A 27,122-nucleotide genomic window follows, 5' to 3' on the forward strand; every position below is an offset into this window, starting at 1 on the left:
GCCCTGTTCTCTGGTCGAAAGACCTTGTCCTTGTTTCGAGTTAGGTTTCTGATATTCCTTTCCCGCGATGGGATGAATATATTAGTGGCGACTCTGATCCATTTTTCGCGGTAGCGACACCAGGTTATGGACATTCTAGCACAATACAGTTGTTTGCTAGGTCGCCCATGGATTCATGAGGCCGGGGCGATTACTTCAACACTTCATCAGAAACTGAAGTTCATAAGAAATGACAAATTGATAACCGTATATGGAGAACAAGCTCTTATCGTCAGCAACCTGTCATCATTCTCCGACATAGAACCAAAAGAAGTCGTTGGAACTAAATTCCAAGCACTTTCCTTAGACAAAGGAAAGGAGAAAGCAGCGTCTATCTCTTCATACAAAGATGCAATCCAAGTTGTAAAGGATGGCACTACCAGTGGTTGGGGGCACATTAACATTCCTACCAACAACAAGAACAGAACGAATTGGATTCTTTCCAACATCATCAAAAGCTATTCCAGGAATTGAGGTAGTTCTTCCAATTCAAGAAACTTTCTGCAGTGGAGGTTTTCTTCAACGTGTTCAACAAACAGTCAATACCATCGGTATGGAAAACACCGATGAAGAGGAATGGTTATCCTATCTTAACAAAGCAGGATACATCTCCCTACCAGAGTCTGAATCACCTTGCTGTTATCTGACTAAAGGATCTGAAAGTAAGACTCAACCAAGCAGTGACGAAGTTACTGACAGCTTCACCACCAGAAGTCATGGTTCATCAGAAGAAGTTCCTCCTATCCCCGAAGAGACTTGGGATACATTAGGAGAACCAAGCAGAAAATTCGACTACATGGTGAAATACTCCGCTCCTGAAAGTTCAAGAATCTCTCTTGAAGACATTGTTCCAACTGGATGGAACATTGATTATGAGTACCTCTCTCAGCCAAAAGAGATGTATAACCCTTGCTATTCATCAACAGCATCTGGTGAAGTCATCATTGAGGATTATATCCCCAAGTCACCTTCCGAGGCTACGGATCTAGAGTTCACATATCTAGTCAATGCCATCTTGGGAGAAGAGCAAGACCAAAATACAAAAGAGGATGATCTCGAAAGTGTCTCCGACAACGAGTCTCTCCATTCAGAAGATTGGAAGTTTCCTCAAAAGAAAGTTCGACATACTCCACTCGGAAATGGGTATGCTCACACCGCTCAGTCTGCTGAAGTAGAAGAAGATCGTCTGAGTGTTGCAAAGACAGTGGTTGGTAAATCAAGACCTACCACAGGCCAGCTTAAGCCTAAGGTTCCAGATTACTTAGTGCACAATAGGGTTCGCCACTACTGGACAGCTGTTGAAGTTTCAACTGTTGTTCGCACTCCTAAGTAGGAACTTTCACCGTTATTTTGTCCTCTCACCATAGCCTAGGGTGAAGAGATGTTTCATAGGGCTTTGCATTTTACTATTTCTTAGGAAAATGTCCCTCTTTGCTTCGCCCAAAGCAATAGAGTTTTGTTTTATAGGGTCTTTGTTTCAAGAAATGACTGTCCATAAATAAAAATGTCATTCTGTTCCTTCGTTTAGTTTTCCCTTTTCTTTTTTTTTCGGAAATTGGTAATCCTAAAAAACACCCTTAAAAAACATCAAAAATTATTAACTGCATACACCGAGTCTTCCCTCGTTGTCTAAATAAAACTTATCACACATATGCAGATTAATCATAAAATACCCCGTTGAAACGTGCGACCGTATGACTTCTCCAAGCTTTGAGTTTCCTGTATTCGAGGCAAAGGAAGAAGAAGACGAAGAAATATCAAAGGAAATTTCACGATTACTTCAACAAAAGGAAGAGGCCATTCAGCCATACAATGAGTCTCTAGAGATCATTAACCTTGGTTCCGATGGAAACAGAAGAGAGGTTAAGATTGGAGCTTCGCTCAGTTCAGAGATCAGAGAGAGTTTGATACAGCTGCTCAAAGAATTCTCAGATGTCTTCGCTTGGTCTTATCAAGATATGCCAGGGTTGGATACCAGTATAGTGGAGCATCACTTGCCATTAAAAGCAGAATGCCCTCCGGTCAAGCAAAAATTAAGAAGAACTCATCCGGAGATGGCCATGAAAATCAAAGAGGAAGTTCAAAAGCAGATCAACGCAGGTTTCCTCGTCACTTCAGAATACCCTCAGTGGTTAGCTAACATTGTTCCCGTTCCTAAGAAAGACGGAAAAGTCCGCATGTGCGTCGACTACAGAGATTTGAACAAAGCTAGCCCTAAGGATGATTTTCCTTTACCACATATTGATATGTTGGTAGACAGTACAGCAAAATCCAAAGTTTTCTCATTCATGGACGGATTTTCAGGATACAACCAAATCAAAATGGCACCTGAAGACATGGAAAAAACAGCTTTCATCACCCCCTGGGGCACGTTCTGCTACCGTGTTATGCCTTTTGGACTAAAGAACGCAGGGGCAACTTATCAAAGGGCCATGACTACGCTTTTCCACGACATGATGCATAAGGAAGTGGAAGTCTATGTGGACGACATGATTGCCAAATCAGAAAATGAAGAAGATCACATACAGAATCTGACAAAGTTATTTCAACGCTTACGGAAGTTTCAGCTTCGCCTGAACCCCAACAAGTGCACCTTTGGTGTCTATTCAGGAAAACTCCTTGGTTTCATTGTCAGCAAACGAGGAATTGAAGTAGATCCAGACAAAGTCAAGGCAATTCAAGAAATGCCTTCGCCCAGAACCGAGAAACAAGTTAGAGGATTTCTTGGACGTCTGAATTACATCTCGAGATTCATATATCTCATGACTGCAACTTGCGCTCCTATTTTCAAACTTCTACGGAAAAATCAAAGTTGCGTCTGGACAGACGATTGTCAGAAAGCGTTCGACAGCATTAAGGAATATCTGCTCGAACCACCCATCTTATCTCCTCCAGGGGAAGGAAGACCTTTGATAATGTACTTAACCGTCTTAGAAGACTCCATAGGTTGTGTCCTTGGACAGCAAGACGAGACAAAGAGAAAAGAGCATGCCATCTACTACCTGAGCAAGAAATTCACTGACTGTGAATCCCGCTACTCCATGCTCGAGAAGACGTGTTGTGCTTTGGCCTGGGCTGCCAAGCGTCTCCGCCAGTACATGATTCGACATACTACTTGTTTGATCTCTCATATGGATCCAATCAAGTACATCTTTGAGAAGCCTGCTTTAACCGGGAGAATTGCCCGTTGGCAGATGTTGTTATCAGAATATGACATTGAGTATCACGCACAGAAAGCCGTGAAAGGAAGCATTCTAGCTGAGCACCTGGCTCACCACCCACTCAATGGTCACGAATCAACCAGTTTCGACTTTCCGGACGAGGACGTCATGTACCTCAAGATGAAAGATTACGACGAGCCACTACCAGACGAAGGACCTGAGATAGGATCCCAGTGGGGCTTAATCTTTGACGGAGCTGTCAATGCTTATGGACGAGGAATTGGGGCAATCATTGTTACACCTCAAGGTACCCATATTCCATTTACTGCCAGATTAACTTTCAAATGCACAAATAATGAGGCCGAATATGAAGCTTGCATCATGGGTCTCGAAGAAGCCATGGATCTAAGAATCAAACACTTGGATGTATACGGAGATTCTGCTTTGGTCATCAATCAAATCAAAGGAGAATGGGAAACACGCCAACCAGGGCTAATCCCTTACAAAGACTACGCGAGAAGATTATTACCATTCTTCGATAGGGTAGATTTTCATCACATTCCTCGTGAAGAAAACAACTTGGCTGATGCATTAGCCACACTCTCTTCCATGATTAGGATAAATCATTGGAATGACGTTCCTCGGATCGATGTTATGCGCCTGGATAGGCCCGCTCATGTGTTCACAGTAGAAGCAATCATCGACGACAAACCATGGTATCACGACATCAAGAACTTTCTTCAAAAGCAAGAGTACCCTCTTGGGGCATCAAAGAAAGATAGAAAGACTTTGAGAAGGTTAGCTTATAGATTCTTCCTGAGTGAAGATGTTCTGTACAAGAGAAACTTCGACATGGTTCTGCTCAGATGCGTTGACAGAAAAGAAGCTGAAATACTCATGAGAGAAATACATGAAGGTTCCTTTGGTACTCATACCAATGGACACACCATGACAAGGAAAATACTGAGAGCAGGATATTATTGGCTGACGATGGAGTCAGATTGCTACCAGTACGCAAAGAGGTGTTACAAATGCCAGATCTACGCCGATAGAATTCATGTGCCACCATCTCTTCTCAACATACTCTCTTCCCCTTGGCCTTTCTCCATGTGGGGAATCGACATGATTGGAATGATCGAGCCAAAAGCGTCCAACGGACATCGCTTCATCTTGGTAGCTATAGACTATTTCACCAAATGGGTTGAAGCAGCTTCATATGCAAACGTTACAAAACAAGTTGTCGTCAGGTTTATCAAGAATCACATCATCTGTCGCTACGGCATTCCTAGCAAGATTATCACTGACAATGGGTCAAATTTGAATAACAAAATGATGAAGGAGCTTTGTGAAGAATTCAAGATCGAACATCACAACTCATCTCCTTACAGACCAAAGATGAATGGAGCTGTAGAAGCAGCTAACAAAAACATCAAGAAAATCATTCAGAAGATGGTCATCACTTACAAAGATTGGCATGAAATGCTCCCGTATGCTCTTCATGGTTACCGTACATCAGTACGTACTTCGACTGGAGCAACTCCTTTCTCCCTTGTATATGGCATGGAGGCAGTCCTACCTATAGAGGTTGAGATTCCATCAATGAGAGTTTTGATGGAGGCAAAATTAACAGAAGCCGAGTGGTGTCAAAGCAGATTCGATGAATTGAACTTAATCGAAGAAAAGCGCATGACAGCTTTATGCCACGGACAGCTATATCAACAAAGAATGAAGAAAGCTTTCGACAAAAAGGTTCGACCTCGCACAATCAAAGAAGGCGACCTTGTACTCAAAAAGATTCAATCTTTTCTCACAGATTCGAGAGGGAAATGGACTCCCAATTATGACGGCCCCTACGTGGTCAAGAGAGCTTTCTCAGGAGGAGCCTTAATACTCACGACTATGGATGGAGAAGAATTCACCCGTCCTGTGAACGTCGACGCAGTCAAGAAATACTTTGCCTAAATAATTAAAAGAACAGCTCGCTAAGTTGAAAACTCGCAAAGAGCGGCTTAGGCAAAAAAGAGCGTCTCGGTGAATCGAAAACCCAAAAGGGCGATTCAGGCAAAAGTTAGAGACATAAAAAAAAAATTTTCAATCCCGGTAAACTTAAAACCCGAAAGGGGTAGTTTACGCAAAAGTTAGGGATATATGGCAAGTAAGCGGCTTAGGCAAAAAAGAGCGTCTCGGTGAATCGAAAACCCAAAAGGGCGATTCAGGCAAAAGTTAGAGACATAAAAAAAAAATTTTTCAATCCCGGTAAACTTAAAACCCGAAAGGGGTAGTTTACGCAAAAGTTAGGGATATATGGCAAGTAACTGTGTTCAGGACAAACTTGATCATTCAAAATCCATAGCGGAATATTCATCAGCAGTAGATCATCTTCTACGAAGCACGAATACAGCGCAACTCGGAGTGGAAGGGAAAGATAACGGTCGTCACGTTTCATCGTAGCCCTTTTCCCGAAAAATTACCAATTTCCAACTTTGTAAATACTCCATGGAATCAAGCATTTGGCTGATTACCATTCCATATATAATAATTTGAGCCTTGTGCTTTTCCTTTGCAATCTAGTCTTATTCAGTTTCTTGGAATACGTTTTAAGTTTAAACAGTCAATTTCTTGAAACAATTGTTTTCATAAAATAAAATGAATTTACTTGCAAAAATAAAGGTGAAATTTCTTTCTAAGGTTTGCAAACAATAGGAAGAATGCAAACGGTTGCTCCGAGAACGGTTGAGACTCCGGGAACCAAGATTTCCCCATGAGGTCGCTTTGCGAACATCTCCCGATGACAGATCTTCACTTCAATTCATATTACTCACTTCGGACAGCGGACAACTGATAACCAGGTATTCCCAACAGAGTTCGAACTCCAAGAAGAGGACATCTTCTGATCAACAAGAATTCAAGTCGTATCTTAGGATTTTCCATCCGCGACAATTCTATTCACATTCACTTTACATTTTATCATTGTCATAATATTCATGCATACATTACATCATAATTGCATAGCCGAATCAGGCTTTGATCCTGTGAATGCCTAAGTCATTGAGGCATGAACTCAAGTTTCCCCTGCAAGTTCCGGAGAAACTTTTTCCTTCAAAACAACAGTTCATACACGAGGATCTCACCAAGCAAGTCAACAAATGGTAGTCTCCCTCAAAGAGATAGTTTGTTCACTTTTGGAATTCCTCAGCCGAGAATCTCCTGCAGAGCGACATTCGACAGTCTTCTTCAGATAAGATAGTCTGCTTCACATTTCGGAATTCCCTACAGGTTTGGTATTTCCCCAGCAGGGTCAAGAGGTGCCACTTCTTGTCAAAGAAAAATTCAGAATCTCCCAGCAGATCGGCAAATGATTCCCCAGCGGAGTCAGCAAATGATAGTCTTCGTCCAGAAGATAGTTCAGATTCCCCAACAAAGTCAGCAAATGGCAGTCTCTTTCAGCAGAAGACAGTTTGCTCACTTTCTATCACAACAAAGTCAGCAAATGGCAGTCTCTTTCAGCAGAAGACAGTTTGCTCACTTTCTATCACAACAAAGTCAGCAAATGGCAGTCTCTTTCAGCAGAAGACAGTTTGCTCACTTTCTATCACAACAAAGTCAGCAAATGGCAGTCTCTTTCAGCAGAAGACAGTTTGCTCACTTTCTTTCATGACAGAGTCGACAAATGGCAGTCTCTCCCAGTAGAAGACAGTTTGCTCCCCTAGCAATTGGCAAATGGCAGCCTTTTCCCAAGAAAAGACAGTTTGTCTGTTGAATACTTAAGAGATCGACAAATGGCAGTTTCTTCGAACAGTTTGTCTGTTTCTGGGATGTTTAACTCCCCACAGAGTCGATGAATGGCAGTTTTCCTCTTAGGAAAACAGTTCGTTGATTCCCCAGGCATCAGTTGACGAATGGCAGTTTTCACCCCGAAAACAGTTCGTCCGCCTTCAAACAAAGTCATTAGCCCCTCAAAAGATCATGAGGCCATATGACGTTCTTTCAAAGACGTCAAGTCAAAAGGGAAGATGGTGAAGTTTCTTTACAGCCATCAAATGGCATCTTACCTCCAAGCGCTGGTAAGAAGTTTGACGAGGAAACAAACCTTTGAAGTTTCTTTACAGCCGTCAAATGGCATCTTACCTCCAAGCGCTGGTAAGAAGTTTGACGAGGAAACAAACCTTTGAAGTTTCTTTACAGCCGTCAAATGGCATCTTACCTCCAAGTGCTGGTAAGAAGTTTGATGAGGAAACAAACTTTTGAAGTTTCTTTACAGCCGTCAAATGGCATCTTATCTCCAAGTGCTGATGAGAAGTTTGATGAGGAAACAAATCTTTGGAAATTTTCTCTTTATCTGAGATATTGTCCAAACGCAACTAAGACCAGTTTCGAGATTTGGACATCCGGAACGAGAGGAGGTTGTTTACCTTTTTCTAAGTATCAACGCTTAGTTAAAGAAGATGGATTGCGCATCCTACATTGCCATCCATTCATCAGAGTCCACATCAAGTATTTCTGCAGGAGTTTGTCTCCTCATCCCCCGCCAAGTGCGACAACGGGATCAAATCATGCAAAGATTTTTATCATCTCAGGAGCGCCCAAAATTCGGGCATTCTTTGATATTTAAGTCTCTTTTACGCAGGAGAAATCGAGATCTCAATCTCTCTCCCTCCAGATAAAAGAAACTTAAATAGGGGCATCTGTCATACCCTAATTTTTGACCCCCCTAAGATGACATATCTTCAGGATTTTTATCAAGTCAAAGTAAGTACCCAGGGCAGTCTGGCATTCAATCGAGGGTGTTCAAAGACAAGAAAATTCAGGCAAAGGATCAATCAATAGAGGGATTAGTCTCTAATACAATCATAATACTCAAAAGCCTCATTATTACACCTATGATTGATTAAGACACCCAGTTATCTAAGTACAGGATTACTCAGATCAACAGACTAGGGTTTGGAGCCTATCAAGGACTAAAATCAGGGATCACCTTTGGGAAACCCTAAAAAGCCCCAGGGAACCATTCAAAGACATCAATCATCTTCAAATAACTCTTATGACAAGATCCACTGGACATTACACCTCAATTCAAAGTCTACACTCATCATTGTCCTCTGGTCGACAATTAGGGTTTTTGACCTAATTCACCAAGATAGTTGACTTTTTAATCAGGGCATAAATCCAAAACTCAAGACATGATTCAAGAATCTCTACTACCTCAATATAATCCATTTACATCATTCATTTGAGGAAAAGATCTTGTTTCTACACAAAAGTCCAAAATCTCACCTTATTTGGAAAAAGTCAACTGTATGAGATCACCATTGACTTTTGAGATTTTTGGTCAAACCATGACTTTCAAGGATCAATATCATCAATATATGGATATTAAAGTCATTTGACCAAAGAAATTCAAAGAAATTCATCAAGGAGCAAAAAGTCGGGAATTAGGGTTTTTTAAGGCATGGTGAGAACTCAAAATTTCACCTACACAACTCAAAAAACTTCCAACATGAAAGTTGTAGATCTTGCAAAATAAAACAACATCTTACAAAGGAACTTTTTTCAAAAGATCAATCATTTAAGAGTTTTGGAAATTTTGGAGTTTTAGGTCATAAACACAGAAATTTTTCTAAGTGTTTTAACCTAGTTTTCTTCCAACTTTGACCTCATTTTTCACAAATTTGCCAAAGGATTCTGAAGAAACTCCAAACTAATGATTTGAAGTAGATGTTTAGGGCTTTCCAAATTGTGTTCAACCTTCTCCAAATTCATTTTGAGCTAAGAGTTATGCTTGTTCAAAGTTGGCCTCATGAAGTGAAATTATAGGTCATGGACACTTTTGGACTTTGCAAATTTTGTGCAAATAACCTCTCTTATGGATGCTACACGACCCATAACACATCTGAAAACATGCCATGCATTCATTTTCACCATGCCATAAGAATTGAAGAAGATTCTAAAAACAAGAACATGTGATTATGTAATGATTACATTTGTGAATTTATGGCAAATTGATGAATCACCCAAGGAATCTTCTCACCAACCAATTAGAGCTCATTTCTGGCTCAGAATTGTCCCCTAAGATCAAGCAAAATCGAGGGCTAGGGGATTGATCAAATGGAATCAAAATTCTCATCATTGCATAAGAGATATTTGCAAACTTCCTTCATGCTTAAGAAACCAAACTTCTTTCATTAAGCAAGCTCACTCTTCTGCAGCTATACTGAACCAATTGCCTATAAATAGAGGCCTCATTCTCATTCAGAAAACACACCAAAGCAACCATATTCCTTGCTTTCTCTTTCTCTTCTCATGCTCATTGTTTTTCAAAGTTCTTTGGCAAGAAGAATCGATTTCTTCAAACCAGAGGTTATCTTTGGAAAGTGAGCATTCCAACATCTCAAGGGAGGTCATTGGAGGTGATCCAAGAACCTGGATCACTTCTGTAAGTGGAGGAACACCATTGTTGCTCTCACTTTGGAGCATTTGCAGTTGGAGGTCCATGGAGTAATTCAGGAGGTTTCCAGCCAAGCCAATCATCCAGGCACACTCCTCAGGTCATAGTGAAGCTAACCAGATGGCTGCAGCTCATCTGTAACTCCAAATTCAACAACCTCCATGTTCACTTGAAGCTGAAATCGAGGGAGGTCCATAGAGCAATTCAGGAGGATTCAAGCTCCAATAAGCATTCAGTTAGCATCATTGAGTCTCAGGGAAGCTATTGAGATCATTCATTCAAGCCCAGGTGCTCTCTATCATCCTCACGACCTCCATTTTCAGAGGTAAGTTTCTGAACCTCACCTCTTTAATTTAAGCACTCTTTGTGATAAAGCTCGATTCTATCTTGTTCAGCATCATCAGAGGATTGAAAACCCTCTATCATCATTCATTTATCTTTCAGTATAGTCATTTAATTTGATTTTTAAAAATTTAGGGTTCTTCACGATTTCTGGTAAATTGGTTAGATGTAGTTACTATAAATACATATTAGTTACATATTTAGATTCGTGAGGAAATTTGGAGTGAAATTCATCTTTACATCATCACGTTTGGTTGAGAAACGAGTAAGTTCAAAAATTCAAATTTGAAGAGCTTGAGGTTGAAGATGAAGATGGTGGGTGGCGCCATTTTTGGATTCTCAGGGGAGGGTTTAAAATATATTTAACTGAAAGCGTGTTTTAAACGAATGAATAACTTGCCCTAGTGGCCACACATGCACTCTTAGTCTCCTCATGCCTCAAGTCTGGGGTTCGAATCCCCCTCGCCCCAGACTTTTTGATTCTTTTATTTTTCAAAGATTTACCAATTGTTTTGAAACATAACCAAATGGGTGAAAGTTACTATCACCAAGCGCGCCTTGGCCCAGTGGTATTATTTTGAGTGTGTGACCTAGAGGGCGTGGGTTCAAACCCTCCAAGGGCCAAAACTTTTTTTTAACACACAATTTCTTTCATTTTCTCACAAACTTCACATATTTATTTAACCTATCAAATTAATTTATTTTCACTTCATTTTTCACACACTTGTCATTTAATATACCTATTTTGTGAATAATAAAAAAATCATAAAAATATTATTTATTTCTTACATTTTTATTAGGTTTAAAATAGTATGTTTTAAGTGTTTTCTTAAATACTTTAAATACATATATTCACTTTGTTTTAACCTAATCATTTTGTAAATAAAGTTTATGATAAAACCCTAATTGTTTAGGTCTTAATTAAGTAAAAATCTTTATTTTTACTTTAATTAAGTTGACTTTTGTCAATTTTTAAAACTGTTTTCAATCTCCGATTAAATCAAATGATTAGGGTTTTCAAACAACAAAACCTTACATCATTCCAAATCATTTTTCAAATTGCTTTCACACCAGTACTGTAAAGTACTGGGCCTCTAATAGAGTGTAAGTCCCAAAAACACCTTCTCTTCTTAGCTTGTTTTCAAAACTGTATTTTCAAAATCTTCTTTCTGTTTTCAAAACATTCTTCTGGTATTTGAAGGGCATTATTCCCGGTGAAACTCTTCAGATACCTATGTGACCTTTGTCCATCTTCACTTCTTCTGTTTTCAAAAACCATTAACTGTTTATCATATATATTCAACTGTTATCAACAAAACAACAAAAATTACTGTTGAGGCTCTGTACATACTTCTTCAATGGCCTCCACTCCATCCAGGTTAGGCTTTACAAGCTTTCAATTTACAGTCTTTATTTAAATTACTGTCAAATATAAACTGTGCATATATTAGTTTAGAACTACGTTTGAGTATAAACCTTAGGACAGTTAAACTATATATATATATATATTATAGGAATATGGCCTAGGATTGAGAATGTCTTCCCGGTGAAGGCTCTTTCCTAATTAGAGATCTGTAGTTCAAACCACCAAGATGAATTATTCCCGGTGAAACATCTTGGCAAAAACCTTAGAATCCAAAAAAAAATAGGACACATCCACCCAAAGAGGAATTATTCCCGGTGAAACCTCTTACCCATTTGCTTAGAGCCAAAATAAGTTCAAAACTACATAGCTTTCTCTTGTGCTATAACAAGGACCCTCGATTAGCCTCCTCTTGGGCTTTGTACAAGGACCCACAGGCTTCTTAAAAGCATTTCCAGCTTCCTCTTGAGCTTGTATACAAGGACCCATCAGGTTTCTTATAAACATAGGAACAGGTCTTTAGTCACCTTTTAGCCTACCCTGGTGAGTTTCTTCCAATTTAAACCAGACTTTAAACAAGCTAAGTTTGTCTCAATTTCACATTGAGTACACCTTTTGGAATGAGAGACATGGACAGTCTCTGTCACCCTTTATCTTCATCAATCTTCCTTAGCAGAGTCTAGGATCTATGTTTATTTTCTCCTCAGCATGTGTCAGCCTTCATCTTGGGCTTTAAACAAGAAGTCTCCACTAGATAATCTTTCTGCCAATCATTTCAATAAAATTCCCCTGGAAAGGGTTAGCCTCCAAATCATTCTTTCATTTTTCAATAAAATCCCCTGGAAAGGGTTAGCCTCCAAATCATTCCTTCATTTCAATAAATATTCCCTGGAAAGGGTTAGCCTCCAAAGTCAATTAATAAAAATGTCAAAAAATAAAGATTCATTTCTCTTAGGAGATAATTTCCCCAAAAGAGTCAAAACCCCTGGAAAGGGTCAGCCTCCAAAAAAACATGATAAAGTCAGTCTTTTACTAAATAATTTCTCCAGCTGAGTCAAAATCCCTGGAAAGGGTTAGCTTCCAAAGAAAAACAGTCTTTCAATAAATAAAATCTCCTCAGTAGACTCAAAACCAACAAAAATAGTTAGCCTCAACCTTGGGCTTCATACAAGGCACCAAACAATAAAACTCCCCTGTCAAGAGTCAGCCTCAACCTTGGGCATTGTACAAGGCAGATAATAGAGTCTCCCCAGTGAGTTATTCATCTTTCAGTAGCCACAACCTTGGGCTTTGTACAAGGCAGATAAACCATATTTTCATGTGTCAAAGATTCCTAACACCAAGGATCTTTTCTCCCAAAGAGTCATCCATACTCAGTTATTTAAGAGTCAGCCACAACCTTGGGCTTTGTACAAGGCAGAAAATAATGTTTTTTTTCCTAGCTAGAGTCAGCCACAACCTTGGGCTTTGTACAAGGCACATAAAATAGAGTCGTTCATTCAATTATCCTCAACAGTCAGCCACAACCTTGGGCTTTGTACAAGGCACATAAATAGAGTATCCCTCAGTAGAGTCAGCCTCAATTCTGGGCTTTGTACAGAACACAAAAATACCCTGTAATTAATCCCCAGTGGAGTCATCTCCCAAAGTCAATAATAATAATTAATCAATCAAAAAGCCTCAAGCTTGGGCCTCATACAAGCCAGCTAAAGTCAAATCTTTTATACAGTAAATAGACATAGCTTATCTCTATAGAGAGACATTTTTACTACTCTGCCACATTCAAACAAACAAACATTTCAATTTCAATTTCAATCAAAGTCTCCCATTTAGGACTCTGAAAGACATGCTCTGGCACATCCCCAGACTTGTACATTTTCCCTAATTTGGACGAGCATCTTTCTTTCATTTAAGAGGCATCTGACTGGCATACTTGCACACACAAGTAAGGTCCCCCTCTTGAATGAAATGAATCCAGTTATTTTGTCACTCTTTTAAATGTTTGTGGTAGAATAGTACTAATACCTCTCTGTAAAGATGATTTCATGTCTCTTTACTGTAAACAGAGATTTAATTCCAAGCTTCAACCTTGAGCTTCGAGCAAGGCACAAAAAACAATTAATTTCCCTAGTTAGTTCCCCGAACTACATTAAGCTCTGACTTCCACTAGGGATATGTAGGCATGAGGTTCACAAGGAATCTCAGCGAGCTAATAAAATACCAAAAATAGTCAGTCTGTCTATCTGTCTGTCTTTCTTTAATCAATTCAATTCCTTCTCCTAACACAAAGGAGAAACTTTCCCAATCATTAGCAGCAAACACAATCACAATGACACAGAGAAGGTTCCTGTAGAGTACTACAGATATGTAGGGTGTTTAAACACTTCCCTATGTATAACCGACCCCCCGGACTCCAGAATTTCTAGTCTAGGTGTAAATCCCCACACTTAGCAAACTCCTAGGGTTTAATTGAGATCTTTTTTCCCCTTTCCTACTCGTAGGACCAATAAGAAAGTTCGTGTGATATCGTAGGAAGAACTGAAACAAAATTCATCCCACCACGGGCGCATTCTCCTTCCAAATTTCGCGTGAAGGGTTTAGCGTGCCGTCCTCCCAAGTGAAACGGGGAGGTAAAGAAAACGACCATCCACAATAGTGCATATACATACATCACTCTCATTTATTTTGAGAGGCTCATTGCATCATACATTGCATGCATCATAACATTGCATAAATTTCAGGTTGCCTTTTTAGGCTATGCTACAATCAAAGCACCTGGTTCCAAAAAAAACATTTGCTTCACATACCGAAGATGGTATTTACTTTGGGTGGCGTCTTTAAGCCCATCTCCCACGGAATTCTTTCCCAACAACTGCAAATTTTGGGGCATCCTCAGTGTCCAATCATCTTCTACCTTTAGGTCACGATAGGCAGACGTGCCTATCTGACTCTCCAGGTTTAAGAAGATTGAACAGGGGCAGCTGTCATACCCCAAAATTTGCCCGTCTTATTTCGTCTTCAAGGGTTCAAGGCTCGATGGTTAAACTCTGGTCACTCTCTCCTAATCAAAGGTTCAAATCAGGGTTTTTTTAACTAAAAGTCAACTCAACTTTGACTGGTCATAACTCTCACATGGTTTATCAAAAATTGCCCAACCAAAGCCTATTCTCAAGGAAATTTCATCCTCTACAACTTTGATGTTGGGACCAAGATCAAGAAATGGGCCATTTGGGAGATATGGACAAAAACATTACAGGTCCTCCAAAAAGTCAACAAAAGATACCTTTTGGGTCAAAGCTCATAACTTGAGCACAGAAGAGTCAATCGATATGAAATCAAAAAGGTCATTTAGAGGACTCTCTGAGCTTTCTAAAAAGTCCTAGAAGGCATTCATATGATTAAAATTGGAGAAGATACGAAGCTTAGAAGTTGGTCAAATTTCGGAGAAATGCGCGAAGAAGATATTGGCTAAAATTGATAATTCTCCAAATGGGCCTTTATTTCTTTAATCCAAACTTGATTCTAATATTGTTACAAGCCCTTGGCCCAATCCCATATCATGTTATTATTTATTTAATTAAATTTTGATTTTTATTCATTTTAAATTGAATTTAATTAAGATAAATAATAGAAAATCAAAGATTTGATTTTTAGTCTATTTTGTGATGAAAATATCAAGATGATATCACTATAATTAATTCCAAATTCGTACACAAACTTCAAGGGCAAGAAAAGAGTGTTTTTGGAAAGATTTGATAAAAGTTTCAATCAAATATCTTCACATCAATGGGCAATTTTTGGGAGGGATTTGAGAGGGTTTTTTTCTGGACAATAAGTGACCCAATTCAATCACATATAAGGGGAGAAGAATTGCAGACAAGGATTTCGATTATTTTTTGCCCTCCAAAAGCGATGGCCGAACAAAAAAAATTCAAAGAAAACTGAAAATTGATTTTTTGGTTGCAGGGCGATTTAAGGCGTTTTGGAGATTCAAACACCTTCCTGGGGCATCACTGATCATTTTCCAATCGAAGCACAGGTTTGAAACGTCAAGAAGCATGGTCCCTATGCCACGGTTTGTTCTTCAATATTTCCGAATTCGTTCTCATTCATCCGCTCATGGTAAATCGATTTTAACTATATATTCGGATTCATAATGATGTATGGACTGTTCCTAATGTGTTTAATTCGAGTTTTGGTACCGATATAGCAATCCGCCATTGATAGGATTTAGGAGCTTCAAATTGGGATTTTCTGTTTGAGGAGAAATTAAGCCAAATCAATGAGCCCAATGGATTCATAAGGTTTTCTATAGTTAATCTGGATTATTCTTGTGTATTTATTGACGCTAATTTGTAGTTTGGATGGTGGCCATGTTATAGCTATGCAAGCGGAACCGTAGGCATAGGTTCTGTATTTTCCCAGAAAAACGAAGAAGATGAGGAAGCTGGGAGCGCGCTTCTCCTTTTTTTTTAAAATTTTAATTCGTTACTTTTTCATATATTATAATTTAGGATCATTAGGCTAACAGCAAAACGAAGCCAGCGCGTGTGGTCATGAGGTAAGGCTGAGAACCAAAGGGACCTGGGTTCGATCCCAGCGTCTCACATGCTATTTTTCTTTTTGTTTGGTTTGTGTTTCTATAAGATCCAATGTGCCAAATCCACGGAGGCTTGTGATGGACTTCAGGCAGCTACCACAGGATTCTCACTAGCCCAGATCGCACGCATCAGAATTAAAGGAGCATATTATGAACATTCAGCCTGGCCACACCCAATAAAATCCTGGTTCTTTTTTCTATTTTTTATATTTTATTCATATAATTATATGATTCATCTTAATTATTTATATATATATGAATATAATTTGATTTTTTTATTAGAGTAAAAATAAAATTAACATTATGATTATTTCCCGATTATTTTGATTACTCGATTTAATTAATTTAATTAACTAAAAAAACCTAGGATGGTATCAAGGTATTAGGGTTTGCCCAATCCCACTTGCTGCTAGGCCGAAGTATTAGGATTAGGGTTTTCTGACCAACTTAGGTTTTAGCCAAATAATTTTAGAATATTATTCGCTTCGATTAAATTAATTGATCGCGGTGGGTAATAATAAAATTATTTAATTCTTAAATATAAATTAAAATAATATTTATTTTGCTAAATGGTTTTAACCATCTTATTGGTTACGATGATTGGCAATTTTTATCAATTCGTTATTATTTGTAATCGAATATATCGATTATGAGGAGTAACGATAATCAAAATACGCACATTTGCTATTCGCGATAATTGAATCAATCGATTATAGTGGTTAGCAATCCTCCCTTTAATCCGTTAGCCATGGTAATCAAACCTATTGATTATCGCGACTAATGGTAACAAATTAAAACCAGGGTTGTACGCCCAAAACTTAAAACATTCAAAACACTTCAAATCAAACTACGGATTTTCATCCCTTTCACATCACAAATTCAAAACTACGATAGGCCATTCAAAAAGCCTTCAAACAACTTCAAATACATTCATATTCAATTCTAAGGCGTACAACCCTGTGCCCCGAACTACGTTGACTCTGATTCTCCATAGGGAGATACGTAGGCACTTGGCAACAAGGCGAGTCCCCTTCCTCCATATTAATCATGTTCAATCATTTGCCTTAACCCTATTAACTGTCTGTCATCTTTCTTTATGTTAGCCATAAACCTTAGCCTTATAACGCAAACCTTAGGAAAGGGTTGAGGGTGCCTAACACCTTCCCTCGACCTGAATATAGTATCTTACCCTGATCTCTTAACTGCGTAAGGTTTCCTATTCGCCTTGGTAGAATAGGTGGCGACTCTAAAGTCTAATTTTTAGGCAGGTTGCTACACTCGCTAGTTTTGATAGGACGTCTGCCCGTGCGTTGTGTTCCCTTAGGATATGTTTTACTCTGGCGCTCCTGAATCGGACCAGCCTTTCTTTCACGAGGGTCAGGTATTCGGCGAGGGCTTCGCTTTTAACCTGATATTCACCCGAGATGTGGGATGCGACCAGTTGAGAATTGGTGAATACCTCAATGTCTTCGGCTTCTAAGTCGTTTGCGAGGCGCAGCCCGGCTAGCAGGGCCTCATACTCTGCTTGGTTGTTGGATGTCGGGAATGATAGTGAAAGGGATACCTCTATGAGGGTGCCTTCTCCATTTTCAAGAATGATCCCCGCTCCGCTGCCGGTTGAGCTTGAAGCACCGTCCACATATAAGGTCCACCTTCGGGCGTTATTGTTTGTTGTTTCGGGGAAGGCCATTTCGGCAACGAAGTCTGCCAAGACCTGTGCCTTAAGGGCTTTTCTTCCCTCGTATTTGATGTCGAACTCCGCAAGTTCCAACGACCATCGAAGCATTCTCCCGGCCATGTCAGGGCGTGCAAGCAATTGTTTTACGGGTTGCTCAGTTCGTACGACTATGGTATGTGCTAGGAAATAGTGTCTGAGTCTTCAGGTTGCGGTTATTAACGCGAGTCTGACCTTTTTGATCTGTTGATATCTGATCTCGGGGCCCTGGAGTGCTTTGCTTGTGAAGTAAATGGGTTTCTGGCCTTCCGAGGTTTGGCGTATCAAGGCTGTGCTAACGGCCTCAGTGTCTACGGTGAGATAGAGGTATAAGATTTCTCCAGCTTCTAGTCTAGATAAAACTGGTGGGCTGGATAATGCCCGCTTGAGATGGGAGAGGGCGCGTTCGCACTCTTCCGTCCATTCGAACGTGGTTTCTTTGCAGAGGAGTTTGAATAGTGGTAGGGCATGCTGCGCGGATTTGGGCCACGAATATGGATAGTGATGTGAGCATGCCGTTCAAGGTTTGGATTGACTTTTTTGAATTTGGAGTGGGCATGTCTGAGAAAGCCCTGCACTTATCTGGGTTGGCTTCGATTCCTCTTTCTGTTAAGTAGAAGCCGAGGAATTTTCCTGCGCGGACGCCGAATGTGCATTTTTCTGGATTGAATCTCATTTTACACTTTCGGGCTTGCTCGAAAACCTTTTTAAGTTGAGCGGAGTGATCGGTTTCCTGTTGGGATTTGACGATCATATCGTCCATATAGACTTCGAGCATATCACCTATCTCTGCTTGAAAGACTTTGTTCATCATGCGCTGGTACGTCGCACCAGCGTTCTTCAGACCGAAAGGCATTATGTTGTAGTAATAGTTGCCCGATTCGGTCATGAAGGCCATATATTTCTTATCAGTTTTAGCCATGGGTATTTGATTATATCCGGAATATGCGTCCATGAATGAAAGTAATTTAAAACCAGCGGAATTATCGACTAATTTATCTATGTTAGGGAGAGGATAAGCATCTTTTGGGCAAGCCCTATTAAGATCAGTGTAGTCAGTGCACATGCGCCATTTTCCATTTGATTTTTTAACAAGTACAACATTGGAGAGCCAAGTAGTGTACTTGGCCTCAGATATAAACTTGGCCTCTAGGAGGTCTTTTACAGCTAGCTCGGCCGTAGCCGTTTTTTCCGGTGACTGTTTTCTTCTCCTCTGAGCGACGGCCTTGCAGGTCGGGTCGATGGTCAGGTGATGGCAAGCCACTTCTGGGTCAAGTCCGAGCATTTCTGCAGCGCTCCAGGCGAATAGGTCGGCGTTCTCACGGAGGCAAGCTTTGAGTTGCCTTTTGGCCAGGTCTGGCAGGTCTGATCCGGTCTTGACTCCCCCGGTCGGATCTTCTCTGAGGGCTACGAGCTCAAAGTCTCCGTTCGGAATTGGCCAAAGGATCCCTTCTGATGCGTCAGAGTTGATGCTCTGCTCGGGTTCTCCCAGAAAACGACTGTCGAGGTCGACAGTGTCGATGCGGGGCATAGATTTGTTGATTTCTGAAGTAGCGTTGGTTACTGTCTTCTCTTGGGCCGGTATCTTTATCGCGCTCAGGCCTTTGGCGGAGGCTTCGAAACACCTCCTGGCTGCTTCGATGTCGCCGTTGAGTGTCGCTACTTGTCCTTTGGTCGTATAGTATTTGAGCTTGAGGTGTAAGGTTGAGGGAACCGCGATTAGTTCGGCCAGAGTGGGGCGTCCGAGGATGCACTGGTATATTGACGGGCAGTCGATGACCAGAAATTGGACTTTCACTACCCTGGTGGTCTCTGCCGACCCGATCGAAACTATGAGTTCCATGAATCCCCACGACTTGGTTACTGTGCCATTGAATCCTTGTAAGTCAGATCCTACGTATGGTGTAAGGTGACTGTCGTTCAGCTGTAATTTTTTGAACAATTGGGAGTACATGATGTCCACTGAACTTCCCTGGTCGACCAATATGCGTCGCACGTCAAAATTAGCCATCCGGGCCCGGATGTGGAGAGGGATAGTCGCGTTAGGTGCTCCTCCGGGCAACTCTTCTTTATAGAAAGATATTGAGGAGGGGCTGCCTTTGGCATGGTCGAAGGTCGAGGCTACGTTCGCGCTGGACGAGATTAGCTCGTCGAACTTGCGTTTCACGGATCCGACGGTCAGTTTGCTGAAACCCCCGCCTGATATAACCATTGCGGACGGGAACCTTTCCCATGTGCTATGGGGGGAATAGGTGGTTGCTGCGTGGGCCCAGTCAAGGAGGTAAAAATCTTCCGGCCTGTAACGCTCATGGCCACTTGCATGGCGGGCGTATCTTCCGCCGGTTTTTCCTCAGTGACTGGTTTAGCTTCTCTAGTGGCCTCCTGCTTCTTCGCATACTGTTTCAGATGTCCCTCCCTGATTAATATCTCTATGGAATCCTTAAGATGGATGCAATCTTCGGTGTTGCGCCCGTGGCCTTTGTGGAATCTGCAGAATTTCGATTTATCAACGTTTGGCCGGGCGGGTATGCTTTTAGGGAATCGGACCTTGCCCGTCTGAAACTCGGAGTTTGCGCATTCGTTCAAGATGCACTCCCTTGAGGCGTTCAGCGGGGTGTACTCTCGGAATTTCCCCGCAGGGGCTTTGTAGTCCTTGGGGTCCCGAGTTTTATCATCTTTCTTTTTGTCAGTTCCCCGGCGAGACTCATCTTGGCGCACATTTTTACTGCTCTCTTCGTGCCTGGAATTGCGGATGGCGTGTGCGGCTTCTTTCTCCTCATATTGAATGTATGCTTGGGCTTTGAGGAAGAATTCTTCAAGAGTGGCTGGTGTTTCAATTCCGACGGCTTTAGCGAAGTCCGAGCGTGGTCTGAGGCCGCGCTCGAGCAAGAACTTCTTCATATGGGCAGTTGTGGATACCTGTACGGCTTCTTTATTGAATCTTTCTATGTACGCCCGTAGAGACTCGTCCTTTCCTTGGATAATGGCTTCCAAGGAGGCTTCTGACTTTTGTTGTCTTCGGGAGGCCGTGAAATGTCTGGAAAAAAGTTTTCCGAGCACCCTCCATGATGTGATGGATTTGCCTGGCAAACTTTTATACCAAGTCATGGCTCCTTTTCGCAGGGTGGTCGGGAACAAACGGCATTTAATGGCGTCGGGCACTCCTCTATAGTCGAGAAGGGCGTCAATGTTCTCAATGTGCTCGTCCGGATCTGTGGTCCCGTCATAGGTCCCTACCGGAGGGGTTTTTCGAGACCGGTTGGCAAGGGAGCCTCTAAGATTGACTGGGATAGAGGACCATGGCGCTCCTCTTCGTCGTCGCTGGCGGATGGAGGCAAAGATCGGCTCTGGCTACGCCTGCGTCGCCTCCGGTTGTCGTCGTGCTTGGCCGGAGGTGATCTAGATTTTCTTTTTGGCCGAGGGGACTGTGAACGGTGTCGGGTACGCTGCTCGCTCGACCCTTTCTTGGAAGAAGAATTCACCTTCTCCCTGGGCGTTTCTTGGTGATCATTTCATGTCGAGAACGAGTTTTGTGATCGGGGGGAGTTCTTGAGCGGCGCTTCTGCTCGAGGGCCTCGATCCGGTTACTTTGCTGTTGCAAGAGCGCATTGGTCTGGGCAAGAGCAGCTAGGACGACGTTTATGGTCTGGTCCTGAGGAGGTTGTCCTTTAGAGAGGAAAGGGTTGCCCAGACTTTCTTCGTGGTTGTCCTTCCCGCTGGTATCTTCGAAACGATGAGATTGATCATCTTGAAGATCCTTAGGGGACGGGGACGCTGTGACACCGTCTCGAGGAACGGTGTTTCTAGAGGGAGGGACGATGGAGATGTCGTTCTTCTTGAGTATTACAGCGTCTAAGGAAGAGGAATCTTCGTTATTGCCGGCCATGAGTAATGGTTTGATTAAAGCTTTGGTTCCTGGGTTCTTGCGGGAGGCAAGAATGAATCAAGAAAGTGCAAGAAGAGGAACAGGGGAGCTAGGTTTCCCACAGACGGCGCCATTGATCCTACCGAGCAGATCAGATGACCGGCAACAATGAAGGCTTGAAGTTCAGGATGACAGATGTGGAGAAAATGGTATTGTACTTGCAAGGCACTCCGATGCCAAAATAAGTATATATTCCACAAGGTACAACAAAGTAATGGGGTTTTAGTGGTAAGAAAAAGATTACCTTGCCCTCTGTATGCAGAGGGCTATTTATAGGATGTTTTGGAACGGATTGGACGCCTCCTTTTAGGGTGGATATTTAGGAGACGCGTGGATTGGTTGTTTACCGAGCACGAGGGGTCCTCGTGGTCGGTTACTTGGCATGTTTGCCCAGTCTGGTCGGATGGAAACCACCACGTGCATTCTAAAACGAATTGGGCCGAAGGCGGGAATGGCCCAATTGACTAGATTGGGCCGATCCAGAACATTAGGCTTGCATGAAGTCCATAGGTGCATACCCTCCTTCCTTGCGTTTAGTTGGTTCAACCTGTCCTAAAAGAGTAACCGGGTTTAATGGTGCTCATATCCCTGATCTTTCTCGCGGGTATTGTCTCAACATGGCACTCGATCGGCCAGCCAAAAGCATCCCTAGATTCCAATCTCAATGAGTGTAGCATCGAGGATCAACCGGCTTCAGTCAGGAATCCAAGGTCAGCCATCTCGCTACTTCTTATAAGCCAAAGTCAAGTTCAACTAAGGTTCTAAGGGAGAATTAGTGCTTATGACACCACGCGGTAGCCAAACGTCTCCTCAATCAGATTCAAGGGCCATCAGGACAAACCAAAGCGTCGCACTAACGGTGGCCACCAGTTCAACCATAACGATACATGTCGTACAGCCTCCGTGGTCTATTGCCACATACCTAAGGTACACTAGATCCGGGTGTAGGATCTTTCACACAGCAGAATACCCAAAACAGCCTTTAAGGTAAAGCAAACAAATCAAACAATTAAAAACATTTAAGTGAATCCTAAACTTTTAAGGTAACCCCTCTTTTATTCGAAAATATCCCCAGCAGTGTCGCCAATTTTGTAATACGGTGAATTGACTTTTAAAGAAATGTCACGGTAAGCAAGAGTCGCCACCGACTTTTGTTTTATCCAATTTAATAGAAAGGCTAAAAGAACAGTAAAAACCTTTTAAAAGAAGTTTTGAGTTCGGGGGGTAGGTTATACAAAGGGAAGGTTTAAGGCACCCTTTGTATCCATGGTTATCCATGGGCTCTTAATTGCTTAGCTCACTTTGTTTGAATTGTTTGAAGTGTCGTGTGTGAATAAGAAAAGATTTTGAATAAGGACTTTAGCTTGTAAATAAGCGTAGCCTTTTGGAACTTGTTTGAAAAGGAGGTGTGAAAAAGATTTGAAAGTTTGATTTGAATGTGAGCAAGCAATTGAGAACCACCTACCCTAAGATTGTCTTTTTTGTTCTTTAAGTCTTTCGGGCGAATGGGTCTATCCATACCATGAGAAGGCAGGAAGTCTTTCAATTGGAGGTTAAGGGTCGTCGAAGTTATCGTTCACCATAAGACTGTCCCTGCCATAAAGAGGGCAGGTAGTCTAAGGGAAAGATATAATAGTCATTAATCTTTTTAGGCATCATGCGAGGATACCTTAGCAATGGGGACAAATCATCATTTACCGAGGCAACTTAGAGGGACAAATTTGATGATGAATGAACTGAGGGCAACATTTGCTTTAGGTATCCTCGGAATCGAGGGACTTGACTATTTTAAAGGCAAAAATAATAAGTCAATAAGGCAACAGTATAAGGCAACAGGCAACAAGAGAGGTTACCCTAAAGGTGTGTGTGTGGCACAATCAGGTGGTTCAATTCAGATAATTATCTTGTAATTAATTATTCTAATTTTGTTCAGAGTTCCACTCCCTAGAATTACTAACCACGCAGTTATAATGTAAAATGTAACAGTTTTTAAGTGCCTTCAAGGCCAAACAATACAAACCAGGAGCAGTTACAAAATATATAGCCATGGGGAAAGGGGAAAAAGCAATAAGACAACCCAATAAAATAATAGGTTAAACACAAGTAACAATATCGGAGAAATTAAAGGAGAATGTGTTTTAGGGTTACTGAAGGTTTGAGCTTTAATCGGTTGATAACCCTAAAAATTAATGAAGAAAAAAAACAAGGGTGAGTGCATTACAAATTCATTAGCGGTTGAAGCAAACCCTAATTTAATCCATAAGGCAAAAATAAAAGTAAAATGATATTAAATTAAATAAAAAAATTTAAAGACTTAGCTTTTCGATCTGGTATGGCGCGTAGTCGGAGGATCTTAGTTAACCCTGAAAAGTCAGACACAAATAAGAGAAATTTTAGTGCATGAGTGATCTAATAACAAACCTCGCAAACCTGATTAGGGCACAAGTTAACCATGGTTAAAAGAAAAACCTAAGTTAATTAATTATTGGTTTTCAACCTAATTAATTAAATCGACGAAAATAGGTTTTCGATTAAATTATCTAACCCTAATGAGTATTTTAATCAATTAAAAAAAATATTAATCTAATTAAACAATTAAACAACTAAATTAAATTAATCATTTAATTATTTAATTCAAATAAAAATTATTATTAACAATTAAATCAAATTAATTATTTAATTATAAAATAAATATTATTAAAATAAATGATTATGATTTTATAAAAAAGAAAAAAAAGAAATTAAAAGAAATTTGGTATAAAAAATAAATTAAATAGAATTAGTATTGAATAAATAAAAATAAAAAAATTGGAAAACTTAGCTTGCGATCCAGTGTTGGCAGGCGTGTGAGGTCCATGGTGCATCTGCGTTTACTGGTGCGTTGGATTGAAGAAGGAGGAAATCTTAAGGCTGTGATGGCAAGGATACACCATACGCGCGCATGTGAAACACACTGGATCAACAAAGAAACAAAACTAAAGCGCGCGCTTTTCAGTTTCGAATGCGCCAATCAAACGATGACACGGCGTCATCTTCTTCACCAGCGAGGCCTGTAACTTTTGCTACGCTTTTGCTTCGATTCCGGTTCATAGCTACTCAACCTGCGAGCCCTTGGTTACGATCGTCCAAGCATCACGAGTCTAATGGTACCTGCAATTAGTTGCAATTTGTCCTAAAACGAAAAACCCCAATTCGAGGTCTCTAACCCTATCCATGGCAGATTACTCAAAACAACGTATGAACACAATTAAATTTCCAGAATCAGTCAGAGCATTGAGACAAACATGAATATGCAATTAGAATTCATTAATTATGCGTGTATGATCGAATCTGATGCAAAGTTAAAAAAGCTCAAAACGTGACTTACACTGGGGTGTTCTTGATGCTTTAAGGTATGGGAATGATCGAGACAGCTTCAGGGAAGATCAATGAAGGTGTCTGAGTGCTTAATTCTCCTTGAATTGGCTTGCAACTAAGAATTCAGTTTTGGAATTTTCTTGAATTTTTAGGATTCGGGCTAGGGCTCTTGGAGGCAGAAATTCGTCCCCTATGCATCTGAATGAGTTCCCTACTTATAGTAGTACAAATTAGGTTAATAAAATTGGCTTGAATCCTTTTAAATCTTTGATTTCCATTAGAGAAAATTTGATTTGCAATATGGCTTTAAATTTTTCCAATTATGGCCAAATTGATCCAATCTTCTTCCAATTATCATGTGCACGAAATTTTATTAAATATTGAGACATTATTGATGATTGTATTGGCTCCAAATCACATCTTTACCAAATATTTGATTTTTACTTGATTATTTCAATTTTATATGAGTAAAAAATTCATATAAAATTGAATAAATCTCATAAATTCGTGGCAATGGAATTTGATATCTTAGATGACTTGGGGAACAAGGTTGGGTTAAGAAAGATTGGGTCTCTTTGCAAGAAAATCCAATTTAAGGTCTTTTGCTTCACATTTTTTCCTTCAAAATTGCCCAACTTTGACAAGGCATATCTCCCTCAATCTTTAAGATATGGAGGAGTTCTAGGACTTTTTGGAAACCTCAAGATGTCCTCTACAAGCCACTTTGGAAACTTTTTTTCATTTGATGATTTTATCTTGATGATATTGGCTTTGACAAAAAACTGCTTTTGGTTGACTTTCAAAAAGGACCTATAATCTTTTGATCCATATCTCTCAAATGAAGCATTTTTAGACTTGGCTTGTGAGAGACAAAATTGTAGAGAATTAAAGTTCCTTCGAAATGAGCTTTGAATGGAAAATTTCTGATGTTCCATGTGGAAGTTATGACTGGTCAAAGTTCAGTTGACTTTCTTCTATGAAACCCTAATTTAGAAACTTTTAGGTTTTGTTGATTTCTGCTCTTTTCTTGATGAATCATGATCAATCCTTGATCAAATGATGAATGATACTTTAAAATGAGGTTGTTGACAAAAAATCAGGAGTTTTGACTGTACTTTGACCACTGTTGACTTTTAGGTCAAACTAGTCGACTGTTAACTTTTTGAGCAATTGAGTGGTCAATCCTTGGAATTGGAACCTGAGTTTTGTCATGGAGATAGTTTGAAACATCATAAGCCATATGAAATGCATTGGAGCCTTTGATTCATTGTTTTTCTTCAGAGAAATCAAAACCCTAATTCCTTGAGCCATTGTTTAGGAGGGTGTGTCTTTGAGCATTGTACTTTGATATGAGCTTGGATAAGAGAAATGAGATGGAAAATTTTAGGGTATGACACATACACTGCTGCACACTGAGCTTCTTGCTAGCCAACGAAATCCCCAAGTAATGAAACGGCATAGACCCTTCAGGGAACCCCGTGATGCTATTGATATCCAGCTTGGTGTCCTCATCAATCCCTCCATAATACGCTTTGCCTTTGTTTGGGTTAACAACCAGACCTGTGGAAGCTGAGAATTGGTTAAAGACATTCATAAGCAGCTTGACAGAGGTAGCATCCCCACGGGAAAACATCAACAAGTCATCTACAAAACTAAGATTCACCATCTTAATCCTTGCACACTTAGAATGATACTTATAGCCAGGGTTGGAACTCAGCTTATCCATAAGTCTCTGAAGATACTCCATTACAAGAACAAATAAAAGAGGTGACAAGGGGTCGCCTTGTCGAAGCCCTCTCTTTGCTATCAGCTTCTTGGAGTATACTCCATTTATATTCACCTGATAAGATACAGTCTTTGCACAAACCATGGCCCATCTAATAAACTGAGAGGGAAAGCTCAGCTCTTTCATGATATCCTCCAATGCCTTCCAATCCAGCGTATCATACGCCTTTTGAATATCTAACTGTAGCATACACTTTGGAGGGTCACCATTCCTACTGTATCCTTTAATTATCTCAAAAGCCAGCATGATATGGTCATGTATGTGTTGACCAGGAACAAATGCTGTCTGGCTCAGGTGGATGATGTTGTTCAGAACACCACTAAGCCTTCTAGCCAAAATCTTGGAGATTACTTTGTAGATAGTTGTACAACATGCAATAGGTCTAAAATC

At 40.6% G+C, this 27,122-nt stretch overlaps 1 protein-coding gene across 1 annotated transcript; it reads right to left on the bottom strand.

Annotated features, from left to right (window-relative positions):
• Window positions 1–19,842: 19,842 nt before the first annotated feature.
• Window positions 19,843–20,772, bottom strand: LOC131595265 (uncharacterized). The gene has a single exon (XM_058867576.1). It carries the CDS (start codon window positions 20,770–20,772, stop codon window positions 19,843–19,845), a length of 930 nt encoding a protein of 309 aa, XP_058723559.1.
• Window positions 20,773–27,122: the final 6,350 nt, after the last annotated feature.

This window comes from Vicia villosa, linkage group LG1 (assembly GCF_029867415.1).
Source record: "Vicia villosa cultivar HV-30 ecotype Madison, WI linkage group LG1, Vvil1.0, whole genome shotgun sequence".
In the NCBI taxonomy this organism is placed as follows: Eukaryota; Viridiplantae; Streptophyta; class Magnoliopsida; order Fabales; family Fabaceae; genus Vicia; species Vicia villosa.